Below are 21,399 nucleotides of genomic sequence, written 5' to 3'. Positions count from 1 at the left end.
AGACAATAAATGGCTGCAAATGGGTATTTAAAGTCAAATATCATGCTCATGGCACCTTGGAAAGATACAAGGCCAGACTTGTTGCCAAGGGTTACAACCAACTTGAAGGAGTTGACTACTTTGAAACCTTCTCACCAATTGTTAAAATCACTACTGTCAGACTCATCATAGCTCTTGCTGCTGCCAAGTCTTGGTTTTTGGAACAATTGGATATCAACAATGTCTTTTTACATGGTGATTTACATGAGGAAGTCTACATGACACCCCCTCCTGGTTTACTACCATCAAACAGTATCCTGATTTTCAAGCTCAATAAATCTCTGTATGGATTGAAACAGGCCATTCATGAATAGCATACAACTTTATCAACAAAACTAATTTCACTAGGATATCTTCATTCTCAAGCTGACCATGCCTTTCACAAAATCTACAGACAACACCTTCACTGCCATCCTAGTATATGTTGATGATCTTGTCCGCACAGGGAAAAATATAGATGAAATCACCAAAGTCAAGCAGATTCTAGACATCACCTACAAGATAAAGGACCTCGGAAAATTGCGATATTTTCTAGGGCTTGATATAGCTAGATATGCATCTAGCATTCACCTTAACCAAAGAAAGTACGTTTTGTCTCTCTTAGAAGAATCTAGCACTCTTGCATCAAAAACTGCTAAAACTCCTTTTGAACCAACTACCAAATTACAAGCTCATGAAGGTATTCCAATAACAGATCCTTCTTCATACAAAAGGCTTGTTGGAAAATTGATATACCTTACCATCTCAAGGCATGATATCTATTATGCAATACAACAACTCAACTTATTCATGAACAACCCTTTGGACAATCACTATAAAGCAACATTAAGAGTTCTTCACTATCTCAAAAAATCTCCCTCACAAGGCCTCTTCTTCTCTTCAACAAACTCCCTAAGACTTTCTGCCTTTTCAGTTTCAGATTGGGCAAGTTGCTTGGATTCTCGCAAATCAATTATAGGATTCTGCATTCTTCTTGGATCTTCAATCATTTCTTCGAAGACTAAGAAACAAAACAACATCAACAGGTCTTCCTTAAAGGCTGAATACAGAGCTCTAGGAAGCCTTGCTTGTGAATTACAATGGCTCAATTATATTCTTCATGATCTAAAGCTTCCACTTTCAACACCAATCTCAGTCTACTGTGACAACCAATCCGCAATATACTTAGCTTATAATCCCGTCTTCCATGAGCGTACAAAACTCATAGAAATCGACTACCATGTGGTTTGAAAGAAGATAAAAATGGGCTAATTCATCTTCTTCCTATTCAATCTTCAGACCAACTTGCAGATGCATTTACTAAACTGCTGCCACCAAAACTCTTCCAAATTTTCATCTCCAAACTGAGACTCTCTGATTTACGTCATCCACCTTGAGGGGGCTGTTAAAATTCAGTACCTTGTTCAACAAGATATCTCCATTACCTTCTTCTTCATTTCCTTCTTTTCTTTCCGTTCTCTGTTTCTTTCATTTTTGGGCTTTACTGATTCCTTCAGCCCATCTTCGCTTGCCTTCATTCCTTCTTTTTAGAATTGGGCTCTAGCTTAACTTAAGCCCAATTTTTTTATTTTCTGTTTTAGCTACCCCCTTTAGTTTTTCAGTTAGTGGTTGTTATAACCAACCTTCCTCTTTTATCTTTGTATATAATACCTCCATGTGCTTTAATGGAGGCTTAATAAACTTCTTCATCTCTGTTTGTCTTAAATTCAAATGGCCAATGTTGATTTTCAGATCTTTTTCCATGTATTAGGTTTCTGAGTCTAAGGTATGGGATTGAGACCGAAAGAATGATTGGTGGATTTATAAAAAAAAATTCCAAATTTAAAATTGGTTTTATAATAAACCAAATTCAAGTCTGAACTGGTTTTAAAACAAGATATAATTATAAACATATTTAAGATCCAATGTACTCAAAAACAATTTAATATTGATATGGTATGGTTTGGATTTGATTCAATAGATACACAATATGGTACGCCAAATCACATCGTTGTAACTTGATTACTTGCATCAAACATGTCCAGATATATATTTTTGATAGTGAAATTTGTCCAAGCTTCTAATTTTTCATTTTAAGTACTTTTTCACTTTTTGATTTAGTCAATAAGTTTAAAGTAGCCTCATTCACAAACAAAAAAAATGTAAAAAACATATAACTTTTAAAAAATGAGTTTGTTGCGTATAAAAGAGAAAAATACTTGAAGTAATATTTTGAAAGTAAGTTTCAATAATTCGTCTAGGGATCCATTTACTCTAAGAATAAGTTTTTTAAACTTACTCAACATCCTAACCTTCAATTCTAAGGCAATCCAATGATTTAAATTAGTAAGTAAATTGAAACCGTTGAATTTCCCCAAAAATTGATGTTTAAGATATGGAGAGTATAAGTGAATCTCCACTCTAACAATTTTACCCTTAAAAAATTTACATTAATTACCACAACTAAAAAATCTTTTTATTTTTTTTGTGTTAATTATTTTAGTACTGATTTTCCAGTAATGTATAATTTATTTTGCATTTTATTATTAGGTGAATGTGTAAATTATTTTTGCATTATTTTTTTTAATGTTGTATAGTGTTAAAAGTGGATGAATACTATAAATTTATGCAACCTAATTACATTTTTAGAAAAATAATATGGAAAACATCCAAAAATAAATTAAAATAAAAAATAAATTAATAAAGTATCACATTCGAGTTATAATTAAAATGTTAAAATACATTGTTGAGAAATTTGATTTTAAATTATGTATATATTTAATCACTAGAATTATTAATTATTTAATTAATAAATAACTAAATAAATAATAATAAAATATTGTATTTATCTTTGGGAAGTGATCCACTTACTTCATGAGTAAGTTAAAAAAACTTACTCTATATCTTAACCATTTATATTAGGAAAATCCAACGATTTAAATTAGTGAGTAGATCTGAACTATTAGATTTTATTAGAATGAATGACTAAGATGCGAAATATTTTTTTTTTTAACTTTCTCATGGAAAAAATGGATCCTCTACCTCTATTTTTTAGTCATTTTTTAAAATTCGGCTAGTTGAAATTTAGTTTTACCGATCCAATCTAGTTTAATAAGTTAATTACACAACCGTAAACTTTCAGCTACTTTTACAACTAGAAGGTACAAGCTCACTCTTATAGACTTTGTTTGGCAAAATTAGGTTGCAACAATGAAGGTAGCTGAAAACTTTTAGTTATCCAGTTAGCTTATTAAACTAAAGTTGTTTAGTAAAATTAACTTTGTAATTAGCTGAAATTTAAAAAATAACTAAAAAATAAATAAAATTATTTATTTAGTTATTAATTAATTAAATAATTAGTCACTGGAGAAATTAAATATGTATATAATTTAAATCAAAATGTTCAATTCTAATATTTTATTTATAATTGGATTTGCAATATTTTATTTATTTGGACATAAAGTGAGGCAATAAAAATAATAAGGTTTTTTTAATTGAGGTAACTATATAATTTTTTAAAACTTTGAAGTGCAAAATTGGTAAGCGAATTATTAAAAGTCATTTCACTTTCTAAACATACTTCAGTTAGCTTTCATAAAAATAACTTTCAATGCTACATGTTCATTTTTTTAAAAAATTACATGTTCATTTTTTAAAAGGTACAAACTTCATTCTGTTGCTATTTATTGAATGACTTTAGTAGCTTATTGGATAATCAAAAAGCTATAAACTACATCAAAATGTTAGTAAGCTATTTTTACAATGGCCCACACACTAGCGTGCTAGGGTTAATAACTCAATGTGATCCCATCCAAATAAGTTAAGGATGATGACCTACTTTATTGCAGTGTTATTAAAACTGTACCGGTTATCAAACTGGTCAGAGTATTGATATAGTGATACAGTGGTTTAACCGTGGTTCAGTAATTAAACTGTATGTCGGTTAAACCGGACATACCTGCTTATATTTATATATATAAACCTATAACAACAAAATTTCAAATAGGTAGATACTCAAATTTATAATCCATATTCATAATTTACTCAAAATTCACATAAACAAACAACTTTAAGTCTTTAACAAATTCAAAGTTTAAATTACGAAACATATATCAACCCAAAAGTATCATTTAACAACCACAAAATATAAATAAATGACACAGGTTCACAACTCACTCTACAAAACAAATAAATTTGGAGTTTTAACATTTAACACCAAAGAGTCAAAGTTGTCTCATATCGAGATTATATTTTTGCACCAAATCCTATCTTCAGATAGTACTCGAAGATTACACAAATGCCGCTGAGATTACACACGAATGTTAGGAACCAAAATGTATAATCTAAGCATGTCTTGGAAGCATGTGCCTTGAAGTGTTGAAGAATGGTCACCTTGTAATGGGTTTTTAAGTTTTTTAAAAAAAAAAAAAATATATGTGTATAAACCGGCCGGTTTAGGCAAATACCGGTCGGTTCATCGATTTTGTTACTTGGCAGGTTCAATATCTGTACCGTACCGGTTAGGGGTCTGATTCGCCGATTTTCCGGTCGAACAGGCTGTTTTTATATCATTGCTTTATTGATATAAATCTAGTTCAATACGTTCTAGATTATCATTAAGTTTATTGGATTCAATCAAATTTAATATTTGAGTTTAATTATAATTTGTTGTTTGAACAATATTACGTGAATTATATCATAAACATTTGGTATGTTCAACTATTGATGTCATGAATCATGATAATTAAGTATGTGAAATGTAATAAGGTAATAAAGATAAGTCCCACTGCTAAGGAATTAAGTCATATCCTACAAGATTATAACTTTGAATCTTGTTGAAACCTGATGTATGTATGATACATATGTACGATATGTGTACTATTTTATTTAGTTTTAGAAATATTTTTATAAAAAATAATTAAATAAGATACATGTTATGTTTTAATGACAGTTAGTTAGGCCCACTACGAACGAAAGACCAATGACACACCGGTTTATATTTTTCATCATCTCAGTGTTAATTTCCCTCAAAATGATGTGGCTGCCCGAGCGGATAAGTCAACTTCAAAGTGGATTTGTTGTGCGAAAAGTGCGTTATGACCCGTGGCCGCTTGCCTGGTCTGGTGGGGGCGGCTCCTCCGTTGTGGGTAAACGGGAAACCCGACTCTACGAACCCAAGGAAAGACTGCAAAGTAGTAGTAGGGGCGTTCAGACCGGAGCTTTTTGGAGATAATTTTCTCCTTTTATCAAAAAATATTTAATTCTCTTTTTATAAACACTAGCTGAATTGTTAGGTATGCTCGGATTATAATGAACCCCCCTGCTCCAAGCCTCCAACTCATCAAACTTTTCATTAGTCATTACCATTGTATCAAATTGTAGACCGCATCACGTGATGCGACCATAATATTGCGGTTATGGTGATCGCCATAACCGCATTACATCGCAATTGCGATGTGATACCAAATCATAGTGATGCGATCACAACAGGCTGCATCGCAACCGCATCAGACCGCATTTTGATTGCATCAGACTGCAACACAACCGCATCTGGCCGCGTCAGACCACATCGATGCGAAAATTATGTTTCTACTCATAAAATAATTCACACCGCAACGGTCGCAATCCGCATCGCGATGACTGCAATGATCACAATCGCAATAACCGCAACCGCGACCACAACCACAATTTAAAACATTGGTCATTACTAAGTGTAATGTAACAAGCGTACGGGTGCCATAAACTGCACGAGAAAAAATACATACAAAATGACTATTAAAAATTAAAACAAATATATAAATAATATATTAGCCATATATAAATATGAAGTATATAAATATTATATTTCAAACTCCAAACATGATTGTTCAGCAATAAAAATGAAGCAAGATCAGAGAGCCGGATGTAATATATATGCATTTAACTGGTGGTAGAGTACAGTAACTTGTGATTACATTTACAAAAATGTCCATTAAGAACAATAAATGTTATTTTGTTCTACATAATTTAGGAAAAAAGACTAATATTAATGGTGCTAAATAACATAACCTGGTTACAATAAAAGAATTTAGAATTGGCTTTCGGCCCTTTAACTCATCATAAATATATAAAGGGGTCACATAAAAAGAATTCATTGATGGCTGTGTTTAGAATTTTGATTTGTATAAATTCCAGTTGTAGTTAAATTTCAGTTCATTACATTATTTTGATACTTACCAGTCTATGATACTAAACCAAACAGCAATAATCATAAATTGATTGACAAAAATATGTATCTATGTTATGATAGTGTAATCGTTTTATACATTATCACTTCATCATATATCATTTATATTTAATTATCACTTACTCTCTTAAGAAAAGTAATACAAATGAATATTGGATGATACAACCATAATATATAAATCTTTACACTAACAATGCCTAAATATTATACTTAAATATAATTGTGTTAATCAATGAATATAAGCGTAAATGACAATGCAACAAAGAAAACGATTGGTGATTATGTAGTCTTGAAAGTAACTACAATTCTTAGATGATGGAGGCTAGCAGAAGTCAAATTAGCCTCTAAGCTGATAAGATCGGTATATAGAAAAATAATACAAATATCAATTATTTCTTGGATAAATACACCTAAGAAAATCTACCTACAATTATATCACCAAGTCAATGGCATTTTGGATCAAGAAGCTCAAATAGATACCTAATTCATTATAGACATTGACATCAGATATTTACAACAAAATTCATAAACAATACACCAAGAAGATTGTAACTGGGTTGAGAGTACAAACTGAACTTGATTACAGAAATCCAACCTTTCGGACTTAAACGAGCAATACATTGCATGCTTGGCTCCGTGCATGCCATTTCTAAAGGCATCACTGTTGTGATGAACTTTTCCAAATGGCATACAGGGAGCCAGGCACACATGCAAATGCTAATTGATACAAAAAATTACAAATGTAACTAGTAATGCTTCCTTCACCAACATAGATAGAAGATAGTACCCACCATCACCTTTGATGCTTTAGCTGGAAGTACTGAGCTGAGAGTAGATTTTACATGGAAAAACACCACCCAAGTAGATTTTCAATAGGGCAATTAGGCATGATGAAAAGCTACCTTAGAAGATACTCTTCACCTTAAGGTTATGATGACTTAAGTGAAATTATTTGGGGTCACATAGATGGGGCTTTTAGAGATGAAGGTGAATAACAGAGACTTTTCATGATTATTGCAAGTTATGATGACTCTAGGGATGCTTCATTGTGCAAACTTCTTTTTCCATTACCCATAAAGAGAAATTCCTTTTGATTTTCTGAAATAAAAAAATTTGTCTTCAAGTACTTGGGTCACCTTAGATTCCAATCCTCCACAATTGAACATCTTTACAAATTAAAAATTTGATCTTTACCACCCTTGTCCTTTTCGGTTTATGCTTTATGTTGTTTCCTTTATTCCTCTCTTTTGGCACATGTGATGTATGAACATACTTGAGTACTTGTTCACTTCTTTGTTTTTCTTCCTTTATGCATGCTCCCACTTTTAATTTGAATAAATTTATTCAAGTATTTCAAATCAATTGCTGCATCACAATCAAACGTTGCAAGTAAAAAAAAGTTCAATAAATTAAAGGATGGCTAAGAGACACCAATTAGCACAATGATCTTCGTATTAAGTATATCACATTAGGTTATGTTACATTACATACTAGAACATGACACTAATCCTTTTTAATTAAAGTATAGAATACAAGTGTGAAAGTTTAGAATTCATACTTTATAAACGTTTATTTCTGGTGAAATTTTGAAACATAAAACCTTACACTATCAACCTATTATTCATTATGCATATTGTTGTTCTTATTTCATAGCCAATAATGATGATGAATAATACACTAACAATATACAAAATAGCTTAAATTGTTAGTGCATAGATATTAAACTCAATTATCAATATATTACCAATATATTGTTATAAATACCAAAACGGTTTCATAATAGTGTTTTATGTTTTAATTAAAGAAATTAAATTCAGTCATGCCCCAATTAAAAAAGTATGAAATTACAGCAAAATATTTATAAAAAACAGTTATATTTAAAAAATAGCGTAAAAAACAATCAAAATAATCATAATATAAACAAATAACCCCATACCCGTTTTTGTATTTTACTATATAAAAAACAATTTTTTTACCTTACCCAAATAAAACATATTAGTGTATATTCAATTTTTAGTTAAGGTACCCAAACATAAACAAATTATAATTTTAATATATTATAATGTCATAGTTTATAAACTGAAACTAAAAACATAATCCATATCAAACGCACACTTAGTTGTTCTGATTCTTTCCCTTGAAAGTCTACTTTCCATTAGGGGTGGAACGATTTAGTTTGATTCGGTTTTTGGTGTAATTCATGAATCAAACCGAATAGAAGGACATGGTTCGATGTAGTTCCTAACCAACAAATCAGAGTAAAAATACTACCATCGATGTCACAAATAAGTGCAGAAATAAGTTTTTATCGTCTCTCTAGAGAAATTGCCAACATTATAGCCTTTTGATTAACATTTACTGTTTTAAGCTTAAATATGTGAATCAGGTTGTTTGTTTGTTTGACATAAACGCTTTGAATGTAATATTAATTATAAATATAGCTAGGATTGAACTTTACCCTCACTCTCATTATACACTTTGTATCATATCTGTTGTTACCGTAGCTTGCAGCAATTCTAAATGGCACGAAATAATACTTACTGGCTGAGTCACGACCATGTCGCTCTTTTTTAGACGTTTCGTGGCACTGCCCAAAATGTGCAAGCAGACTATCAACCACGTCGTCCCCAGGATAAAACAGCCCAGATCTCTGTTATCAAATTCTTACTGTACTGTAAGAACCAATCTCGAATACACCCTCCACAATATGGCTACCAATGCCAATTCTCAAAATTTCCCACAATATGGCTACCCGTGCCAATTCTCACAATATTGACTACCAGTGTCAGTTCTCGAAATGCCCATAATATGGCTACATCTGCCAATTCTTTCCCTCAATACTGACTACCAGTGTCAGTTCTTGAAATTTCCAAAATATGGCTACTTGTGCCAATTCTTTCCCCCAATACTGACTACCAGTGTCAGTTCTCGAAATTTCCACAATATGGCTACATGTGTCATTTCTTAGTGCCACAGAAAGAAAGGGGGAAAAGTTTGCCGGAAATGCATCGGCAGAAAATATGAGGGAGAAAGAAAAAGTTGAATGAAAGCGCATTCAACTTGGGGCAAGAAAATATGAAGGGAGAAGGCTTCTATTTATAACTTGGGATTTTTTTTCAAGTTCCTAATTTCTCCGATGTGGGACTTGAGAGTTGTTTTTTTTTCCTTTTTCAAAACTCTTCAATGTGGGACTTGAGAGTTGTTTTTTCAAAACTCTCCTATGTGGGACTTGGGTGTTTTTTATATTTCACACCCAAAAGTTCCTACTCATGGTTTTCAACAAACCATGTTCCAACAATCCCCCAATTGAAATTAAAAAACGATTTTCGAGAATATTTGTGTTCTCAATAAGATTGTGCATAAACAAAGGTGTCATCCGACTTGAACCTTTGCATAGTGAGTAAGATCCAGATATTACTAGAGTGACTCGTAGTCTTCAACTCTATCTCCAGCATCAAACCACACACAACCTTTTCAAAGGTGTATTCTGTAAAGCCTGTGTGTTAAAGGCCATGCACATCTATCCCTATAGTGAACGCTCTAGAAATTTATGCCCCAAAATTTCATAGGAAGCAGCCCCCACTTCCACATTCACATAGGTGAGTCTATCAAGAGTACTCCTATAGCCTAGGTACTCCACTCCAATTGGAGTATAGATCTCATTAAGAGTTTTAACTCATCCTTACATATGCTACAGGAATCATGCTGCTCGTAATTTTATAATTTTATAGCATGTTCATTCTCATATCACTTCACAACTTGTTATTACCTATTGAACCTATTTCTTGGGATCTCTAGTCAGTTAGGTCGGGTTACCATCATGAGTGATCCTCGTTCTAAGGGCAATAGTCACATACTCTTAGAAGTATTATGGACTTTTTATCTAGCTAGTCCTTTCGTCAAAGGATCTGCTAAGTTATTCTCAGTGCGTACATGATCCACTCTAACAACTCATGTAGAGAGTAATTCTTTAATGATGTTGTGCTTACGACGTATTTGTCGCTTATTACCGTTATGAAAGTGGTTCTCATTTTTGTTGTTGCAATAGCCGCGGTACTAGCACGATGGATCAACACAACTGATATATGTTTTTCCCTTAGAGGAATCTCTGCAAGCTAACTTCTCAGCTAACTTGTTTCTTCATTAGTTGTTGCTAATGATATCATCTCAACTTTCATAGTAGATTGAGATAACATAGCCTGTTTCTTGTTAGACTCTAGATAGTCCATCTCATCATTTATGGCTTCTCGCCACAAATCAANAAAACTTCTTGGAGAGTTGATGGATTATCCTCCAATATATAGACCATATAATCAGGTCTATACTCTCTAACAATTATTGCTCTCTTACTTCTTCTAGGTTCTATTTCAAACCTTTCATTTTCTATCATTATCTCTAATCACAAGTATGTGACTAGTTGATGTGCCCCCACTATTCCTCAATTTAAAAAGGAATTTCTTCTCATTAAAGTCAACATCGTTAGACTCAATGATCATTTTGTGTTAAGGTTGTAATGCCTATACACAATACTGTTTATATCATACCCAATGAATATATATTTATAGGCTATTTGAGTTTAACTCTCTACGATCATATCATTAGAAATGATTTCATGAGCAATTTTATGTATCTCATAGAACTGAGATTCTACCGATTTATTATCAGTCATTTAATACTTGAGGTAGTGATAACATTATGTATATATTTTATCTTAACTTCCTCAGTATCATATTTCTTTATTTCTCAAGTGCATACCAAATTAATTTGGCACACTTGTATGAGTTGTAGTAATCATACAGATCATCAAACAACCCATTCAAAATGAAGTTCTTACATAAGTAATCACTTTCATTCCAGAGAACTATTTCAATAGTCAGTTTATCCCTTTCATCTTTTTCAGCCTCATCCGTCAAACCGAAATGGCTTGTTCAGGTCATAGCTGTTCGGTCCAGTAATATTATCTACGAATGTCATTATAGTCGAAACGTCTTAAAATTGTTGTTACCGTAGCTTGCAGCAATTCTAAATGGCACGAAATAATACTTACTAGTTGAGTCACGACCAGGTCGCTCTCTTTAAGACGTTTCGTGGCACTGCCCAAAATGTGCAAGGAGACTATCAACCACGCCGTCCCCAGGATAAAACAGTTCAGATCTCTGTTATCGAATTCTTACTGCACTGTAAGAACCGATCTCGAATACACCCTCCACAATATGGCTACCAGTTCCAATTCTCAAAATTTCCCACAATATGGCTACTCGTGCCAATTCTGACAATACTGACTACCAGTGTCAGTTCTCGAAATGCCCATAATATGGCTACATTTGCCAATTCTTTCCCTCAATACTGACTATCAGTGTCAGTTCTCGAAATTCCCAAAATATGGCTACTTGTGCCAATTCTTTCCCCCAATACTGACTACCAGTGTCAGTTCTAGAAATTTCCACAATATGGTAGACATCACTTCGCACACCATGATAATACCATGCTAGTTGGGGCTGTCTCATCTCACGTAGGTGATAGGTGTATAAGTGCATCTGTATGAGGAAGATGTGTTTATGAATGGTGCTCAACCTTGCTCACTTAATAGAAAGTAAATAGGATCAATGTGTCATCCCAATGAACATTACTCAACATGGTCAATGGAAACCAACGCTATTCAGGATTGCAATTAGTTTGTTTATAGCCCACTTTGTGTTCACAGAATTTAATTGCAATTGCAAGTGTACACTTGGTTTTATGCTACAACTCTAAGTTCATTCATCGATATATTGTTAGTTCCAATGCTAATGTTCCCATTTTTAGTACTAGCATTATTAGCACATTCTATATGTAGATAAATATTCATGTTGATGTTCCCGTTTTCATTTTTCTTAAATAATTTTGTGTGTGATTGTTTCATTAATATATTAAGATTAAAACCTATGATGCTTAACTTAGTTTTTATATTATCTAAGTGAGCTAAACTCACTAAAACTTAGCAAAAATAAATTACAATTTGAAGGAGGTAAGAGTGTCTATGCTTAGAGTGATCTTGATGCATTTAAATACACTTATGGTGATGGTTTCTGCGCTCAGCGTACCGTTTGTGCGCCGAGAGTGAGATCCAGTTGGTTTGACACAACTCTTAGACACACCGGGTTACGCTGAGCGTGAGTTATGGCATTGAGCTCACCAACCACTGTGCTCAATGTGATAAGGCGCATTGAGCGTATCCAAGATAGAGATTTTGGCTTCAATTCTTTTAATTTAGACGCTTAGTGTATGATTGGCGCTGAACATGACTTTTCTTCCATTAAGTGTAGACCCAGCACTAAGTGCAACTATTAGATGTTGTCTTTTCCACTAAGCATGATCTTGATACTAAGCTTGGCTGAATATTGCCCTCAAACTTAGAATTTTCAGCTCTTTTGTCCAAATTAAGCCTAGAAAAGCACTTAGGGGGTAATACTTAGCCAGTTAAATGAGTTCTTAATCATGTATAATTACATTTTCAATTATTTGAGTTGATTAAGTTGTAAAAGTGTCATAAAATAAATGTAAAATATAGACCAAATTGACACTTAACAAATTCCCCCCAACTTAGAACCTTGTTTGTCTCCAAAAAAGAGTCTATTTGAGTTTTTTGAAAACATGTTTGGGTTCTTCAAAAAGGGCTTACACATTAAGTTCATGTTTAGGCACTTAGGAACATGTCCATCACATAAGTAAGAAAGTATACTAAGACTTTTCAAGCTTATTCCAAGTGTAGTATCAAATTTATGCAAGTTATTCCTAGCTAAATACTAAATTGTGAACTATCATTTAAACAATTCATATGCCAATAAACCAGGAAGTGTGTATTGGATAATTCCTTATGATCGGTGCAATACCAATCCTAGGATCTTGAATCTCATGATTCTCACACATAATATAAAACAAGGATATAAATTCATACATGAATCTGTGTTCTCTGATCTTCTCCTTTTGGTATACCTTTTGAAATAGTTTTGGTATGATGGTCTTCCTCAACCAAATCTTGAATTCCTTTTTGGGACCTTCGTTTTCTCTCTAATGGGGAGAAGTGAAAACTATTTGTGATTTGGGGTCTAGGGGATAATAACCGTTCCTTATGTGTTAACTTATAGGGTTCTCATTATTCACTATAGGCCAACCATTTGGGTATCCACTCGTTAATCACATCACTACGCCAATGTTGCAATTCAACAACGCGTATTTTAGATGTATAACAGTGCTTTCATGCGCTTTTTGTTTGACCGCAATAGTACATTGTCATTATTAATAACTCTTCTCAAACGCTGTTGTATTGAATATACACCACATCGTATCACACAAAAGTGCTGTTATATATTGAATAAATAGAACAACGCATCGTACACAAAGCGCTGTCATATATGTCTTACATAAACAACACATTTTATATGTATTATTAACAACGCTTATTATTGCGTTGTTGTATTGCATATATATAACAACACATTATCAGAAAAGCATTATTGTATGATTCATAAATATTCTCAAACAACACCTTAATACAACAACGCAGTACACACATAGCGTTGTTGTATTAAGCATGTACAACAACACTATCTATAAAAAGCGTTGTTGTATTAATCCTTTACAACAACGCATGCTAGAGCTTCCCCTGGAATTCGTTGTTGATTTGTAGAAATTAATACATGTATATACATTTATTAGCAGCACATACATTCTCAACAACACAAACATTTATACATTCTCAACAACATAGATACATTAATACATGCCAGAAGTTTGTTTTATTAATATCGATACAATACAAACCACAAACAATAAATATCATGCCAATTATGTTTTTACCGAGTACATAATTAAAAATAATTTTTTTTTTCAAATTACAAAGAAACAAAATTATAAAAATTAAGCTATAATTATACATAGACTACCTGCATCTACTTTTTCCTTTTCATTCATTGTTTTTGGCTGGTAAGATCATCCTTGTTAGGAGGAACATATTGATTCACTCAAAGTCCTTCATTATGATCATCTCTTGTATATAAATCATCATCCGTAGTTGGTCCACTCTCGCATGACTGATATGTCCCAAAAAAAGGATCATCTTCATCAATATCTTCATATTCTTGGTCATCAATATTATTGATGATTATTTTGTTAGTTAAAAGAACAATGGACCATTTCATATCAGCTGGGTCACTAACATATAATACTTGTTGAGCTTGTGATGCTAGAATAAATGTCTCATCTTTTTATCTTGGCCTATTAAGATCCACCTACATGAACCCTAACTCATCAACTCGGAAGCCATTGTTGTTATCAACCCACATACAATGAAAAACCGGCATCCGGGACATTGTGTAATCCAATTCTCATATTTGTTCAATCACTTGAAAGTATGACATGTTCGCATAGATTGGGTTTCCATCTTTTGCACTTGACATTTGTAAAGTTCGAGCAACAAGAGTCACACCACTATTTTGCATTTTACTTTGATAATCTTGTTTTTTCGCATGAAATGTGAACCCATTAATTAGGTAACTAGTGTAGGATAAGACATGAATACTTGGACCATTAGCTAACCATTTCAATCTTTTGGAAACTGAATGTGCATTTATATTCAAATCCTCATCAATGTGATTTTTTAGACACTTTATGAAACACCGATTATGCTATTTGGAAATACAATTTTCATTCTTACTTGCGTAAGACTTCCTTAGCATCTCCTTGTGCATTTCAACATATGGCTCAACCTCGTCGGCATTATGTAAAACATATAAGTGCGCTTGCTCCAATTCCATTCTTGTTATAGTTAATATTTTATTCCCAGTAATACCTTCAACAAATGTTTTTTCTTTTGCATATCGAGGCTTTGGAATGCCTATGAAATCACCATCGGTAAGGTATCCGGTATAAAAATCAAGAGTTTTTTCAACAACATATCGCTCGATAATACAACCCTTTGATCTTGATTGGTTCTTCACATACCCTTTTATTGTCTTCATACAACGCTCAAAGGGGTACATCCGTCTCATATAGGATGGGTCACATAGTTGTGTCTCTCGAACAAGATGAGTACTTAGATGAACCATTATGTCAAAAAAAGAAGGTGGGAAATACATTTCAAGCTCACACAAAGTAAAAATAATTTGTCTTTGCAATGCATGTAATTTCTCAAGGTCAATCACTTTGCTACAAATTGCCTTGAAGAATAAACATAACTTAGTTATGGTTCCTCGAACTTTTTTAGGTAGAATTGACCGTATTCCAATATGCAATAAATGCTCCATAAGTACATGGCAATCATGAGACTTAAGACCTTTTAACTTGAGGTCTTTCATTGATACGAGGTTCCGAATGTTGGAAGAATACCCCTCTAGAACTTTAAAACCATGAAGAAATTTATAAATTTCCATTTTCTCTTTCCTCAACAAAGTATAAGCTGATGAAGGTAGAAATGTACATTTTCCCTTCATTATCGGCCCCAATTCCTTTCTTATTCCCATACTAACCAAGTCCAACCTTGCATTCAAGCCATCTTTGGTCTTACTAGGGACATTGAGTAAGATACCAAGGAGACTTTCAAACACATTTTTTTCAATATGCATAACATCGACGAAATGTCTTACATATAATGAACTCCAATATGCCAATTCAAAGAAGATTGACCTTTTCTTCCACCCATTTGTGACAATTTCTTTTTTAAAAGGTTTACCAAAGTTATTATTCAAACCCTTTAGCTTTTGAAATAATTTGTCACCCATTAATGGCAAAAGAGCATGACCTTCTTCATTGTTTCCGTCAAATGTTTTTCTCCATAGTGTTCCATCAAATATATAATGGCCAAGGAATAAATTCTTCTTATAGTGTTCCAACCTCATTGAATGAGTATTTTCTTCACATACAGGACATGCAAAATGTCCTTTTGTATTATATCTAGACAGATTACTATAGGTAGGCAAATCACTGATTATGCTGAACAACAAAGCCCTCAAGTTGAATCTTTCTTCCCTATAAGCATCATACACATTTATGCATATCTCCCACATTTCTTTCAAGTCTTCCATTAATGGAGCCAAATATATGTCTATGCATTTTCTGGTTGTTTAGGTCCAGAAATTAACATAGATAACATCACATATTTGCACTTTATGCATAGAGAAGGAGGTAGGTTGTATATTACCAACATCATTGGCCATGTACTGTAGAGGCAACTTTGAACACTATGTGGGTTAATTCCATCTGTTGACAATGCAAGGCGTAGATTTCTTGATTCTTGACCACAACTAGGATAACACTATCAAACTTTCTCCATTGAGGAGAATCTGCAGATGTTGAAGCTTTCTATCTTTAATCATTTCTTCATCATGCCATGTCAACTTATTTGCATCTTTGGCATTGCTAAACATACGCTTCAATCGTGCTTTGATGGGAAAATACCATTCAACCTTTTTGGGAATTGAGTATTCTTTCTTATATCGTGATGCATCACATTTAGGACAAAACTTTAATGAAGCATACTCATTAAAAAATAAGATGCAATCATTTTCACAAGCACGTATTCTAGTGTAGTCCATGCCAATAGAGTGTAACATTTATTTTACATCATATGTTCGAGAAGGGAGCATATTATCTTCTGGCAACATATCCTTCAGAAGTGCAAGCAAGTCAGTGAAATTCTTTTCCGTCCATCTATTAACAAATTTCAACTTATACAACCTTGACATCGCTGTCAATCTTGTGAATTTAGTACAACCATCATATAATGGTTTCTCAACATCACTTATCAACCGCTGAAACATCTCAGGACAATCCTGAAGATCCTCTTCGACAACGTTTGCGATTTCCTCGAAACGATCGTCTTCATATGCATTTATGTGGTTGTCTTTCATATACATCTCATCATCACAATCCATAACGTCTCTCTTCTCACCATGTCTTGTCCAACACGTATAACTTTGATCAATACTGTAACAAACTAAATGAACTTTTAACTCATTTAGGAATAATTCCATTTAAGTAACATCATCTTAAGCAAAGACATACAATTCTATTAGGGTTTTCAGCATTCTCAATTGCAAACCTAACAAATGATTTCACTCCTTCCTCATACTCCTTCGTATATCGATTTACACTCATCCATTTTCGATCCATTTTCTATTAACAAAAAATATAATGAGCATGAATCCTTAAAGCTAAAGCTTGGAGTTAAGATCACCAAGCAGAGCAAATACATTATTACGTAATTAAAGTGAAAGAGGCTTGAAACCCCAACTCAAACAAGCTAAATGAGTGAAATCACTTTCACTCACTTATAAGGAAAATATTTACAACTCAATACAAGCTAAATATAATGTAATTGAAAATGCAAATAATTATACGGAAAAGTCACTTTCAATTTGGTGTTGAATACGTGAATGAGTGAAGGATTTTCGAAATCGATGTTGAATGATTTTCGTGTTGAATGAAATAATGATTTTCGAAATCGGTTTTGAATGATTTTAGAGGTCGATTTTGAGAGTAAATGAGTTTCACTGCTGAGTAAATGAGTGTTGGGATTGTAGAATGTGTTAGAATGTAGGAACATTTTAATTTTTAGGGTCTGATAATATCTTCAACAATGCCTAATGCAGATAGGGATGTCAATGATATCTAATCAACAATGCCACTTACAAATAGCGCTATGGAAGAACTCTCCATTCAAATATAAAGAAGGTAAGTGTTCCATAGCGCAACCTGAAGGAAACGGTATGGAAGATATAATAATTTTTTACCAATTAATTTTTTTTTAATGAAATTCAAATTAATAATGATATTATGACATTCGACTAATGACAATTAATTAAATATATAGAACAATTAATAATGACAATAAATAACATTCAAACAATATACGAAATGAGTATTAGTTTTGTATAAAGGAAATAATGAGAATTAATTAAAACCTGACAGTGTCTCTTGTGACATGCTTAATTGTTGATCATATTGACAATGCTTCTTCTAAAATACGTTGTTGTATAACTAAAAGAAAATAATATGAGAGATAAGTCTTCAACAACGTTTTTTATGAATGCACTATTGAATTCAATGTAATCAATAACACATTATTAAAAAAATGTTGTTGTGTAAGTATAACAACAACACATTCATAAAAAATGGTGTTGAAGACTATTATTCCTAATTCTACACAGTTAAGCATACACCATAAAATAACGTGAATGCATACAAAAACATAACGGAACAACAAACTGAATGAATACAGAAACACCAAATCACAACTATATGAACACAAATGAATTTCAATTGAATTTATATATTGAACATTAATTACACTGTAATGTTACTGAAACATATATTACATACACCAAATCATATACATCACATTGAACATTAATTGAATTCCCTAAGCTACAATATGTGCAAGAATCTACTATACCTAAGATTTGTATGGATCTTGATCATTTGAGATTTAATAATGCTTACAATGCTTAATATTTGATTAAATCTTGTATGCCATTCTCACTTCTTATTAGCTATTTTTTTGTCCAATAAAGCGCATTTGTTCAATTTACCCATAAATGAAACAGGTTAATTTGTTAAAACCCAAATTAATTCATTAACATTGTTTTATGATTAACTAATATCTCTTCCTAGCTTTTTTGACCTGGGTTATCTTTTTGATAATGTCAAAAGGGGGAGAAAGGTTGTTTTGTTGCTTCTCAATTGTGCAGGTTGATCGTTATAACAGCTTCCGATAAATGTGCGCATTCCATCAACCTTGCCAACACAATCTTCAAGCTTATTCATCAAGCAATTGTTACTTTAAAATTGATGAACTTGATGTAGAGTTTGTCATCATCAAAAAGGGGGAGATTGAAAGTGTGCATGTCAAGAGGAACACTTTGGAAAGCTCTCCTTGAACGTCATGGTTTTGATGAGGACAACGTGTGCCTAAAAGTGCTTGAAGATAACCAACAATCCAACGTGCTTGAGTCTTTTATTTGGTACTAGGCTTAGACTAGTTTCTAGTTTAAGTTGAGTCGAAGGCTTAGGGCACCTAAAACATGTCTCATATGCATTTATCTTTAAATCATTTCATCCATGAGATATGTTCATTTGATAATATGTTCATGCATTACATAAATACATGTATATATGCATTCTAGGCATAAAACTAAGTGTCAAACATGTATTATCTAAGTGCATAACATATTTGATGTTTTCTATTTGAAAATACATATTTTATTTAGTGTTAATCGATTAACCATACCTTTAATCGATTAACCCAACTGCTGTGTAAAGTGGTTGCCACTGGAACACGTTTTTGTAATGCAGTTAATCGATTAAAGGTTTACGTTAATCGATTAACCTAACTGATTTTTAAGTTGTTGAAACTGAAAAACTGAAAAACAGAATCAGTTATGATTTTTAGTCCCGTTAATCGATTAAGAAGGTATTTAATCGATTATCTGGGGTTCTGGACTGATTCTTTATAAACTGCGTTTTCAGAATTAATCTCATAAGTTGCATGTTGCATTTATTAGAGAGTTAGAGCATTCTACGTGTTAATTGCTGCATCTATTTGTTAATTGCATTAGTGAGTTTAGAAATGAGAGATTCCTTGCTTTAGGATTGAGTGCATTTCATGTTATAATCTCTCATGTTTTCCCTCACATGTTCATGCATATTTTGATGCGTTTTTTCATGAATTTTATGATTCTGTAACTTCTGTTTTCATAACTAATACTTGTCATTTCACATGTGTTTGTGTTAAATGTGCATTAGAGTAAAGCCTTCATGTTGTATTTGAGCTTAGGTATAGCTTAATATTACTCTTGTAATTCTTGTGTAATTGTTGTGAAAGGGAATCTCTTGGTGTCGTATCACCAGTAGAGATTGTGTGTTTCTTCATAGCTTAGAGTGTAAGAAAAGGAAAGAACGAGAGATTCTTTGGCTGGGGCTACGCCGAAAGAAACGTTTTCTTTATCGGTAGGAAGGGAGTCAAACCATTGGATAGTTTCTTTGATTTCTTGTCATTTGCTAAGTGTTGTAATTGGATAATGTGTTTGTAAATTACATTGATTCGATTATAGTGAAGGAAATCTCCCAAGTCAGCCGGGAGGCCTGGATGTAGTTTGCAGTGGACAGCAAACGAACCAGGATAAAAATTCGAGTTGCAGGATTTGTTTTTCTCTCTCTCTTTACTGTTTTCAATCGATTAATTTGTATATTTGATTCAATTGATACATTCTGTTCATTTGTTGTACTGGATGCTATTCTGATATACAAATTTGTAAGCTCTGTATTCGTTCTGTTATCGGTTATCTGTTCTGCATTTAATCGTTTCTGTAATTGCTTACTGGTTCTGTTTAATCGATTAATATTGCTGTGTTAATCGATTATCCTGTTTCTGTTAATCGATTAAAACTGTTTCTGTTTAAAACTGTTCTTTTTGTTAATCGATTAAGATTGTGCATATAATCGATTATCTTCCTTTTCTTAATCGATTAAGTAGGGTTGATTCAGCATTAAGTGTTGATTTGCGAAAAGCGGTAATTCTAACCGCGACACCTATTCAACCCCCCTTCTAGGTGTATTGTAACCACTGATACCTAACAGTCCACTTACTTAGAAAACAATTCTTTCATAGCGGGGTACTTGTCTGGATCACCATGTGCCAATGAGTAAAAATAGTATATTTCTTTATTGACCTGATTAATGTCAACCAAAAGCCAATGTTACCTAATAAAACATATGTACATGGTTAGGAAATGTTAAGCACAACAAACATACTAAAGACAGAAATATAAAAGACAATTAAAAAATGATCACCCGCTATTAAAAGGTGCAAGAAATAAATCTGTAGCTTCTTCACGAATGAGGAGAGTATCTACAATTCGTTTTGTCTGTTCCAGAATCTTATTTTTGTCACTCGACACCAGAGCGTTAACGTGTGGGAATATGAACATCACCTTTTTCTTATTACCGAAACACAAAACTAAGTACAAACTTTGACCAATGTTCTCTAATCTGGTTGAGTTGACCATCTGTATATGATTTGCCAACAAAATTGATTTCATTAGTTAACCATTGCCGAATGATCTCCTTCCTGAATTTGAGCATGTAATAGGCGCAATCTACCTCATTTGTTTGGCAAGGAA

At 32.8% G+C, this 21,399-nt stretch overlaps 1 protein-coding gene across 1 annotated transcript; it reads left to right on the top strand.

Moving 5' to 3' along the window:
* The first annotated feature begins 411 nt into the window (after positions 1-411).
* LOC109338488 (uncharacterized mitochondrial protein AtMg00810-like) lies at positions 412-1,269 on the top strand. The gene has a single exon (XM_019575748.1). It carries the CDS (start codon positions 412-414, stop codon positions 1,267-1,269), a length of 858 nt encoding a protein of 285 aa, XP_019431293.1.
* The last annotated feature ends 20,130 nt before the right edge of the window (positions 1,270-21,399 follow it).

This window comes from Lupinus angustifolius, unplaced genomic scaffold (assembly GCF_001865875.1).
Source record: "Lupinus angustifolius cultivar Tanjil unplaced genomic scaffold, LupAngTanjil_v1.0 Scaffold_26_88, whole genome shotgun sequence".
Taxonomy (NCBI): Eukaryota; Viridiplantae; Streptophyta; class Magnoliopsida; order Fabales; family Fabaceae; genus Lupinus; species Lupinus angustifolius.
Note: the sequence above shows the minus strand (reverse complement) of the source record. Positions and strands in the feature narration are given on the sequence as shown.

Coding starts and splice junctions, on each gene's coding strand:
- LOC109338488 (XM_019575748.1), top strand. CDS start 412: ATGCCTTTCACAAAATCTACAGACAACACCTTCACTGCCATCCTAGTA.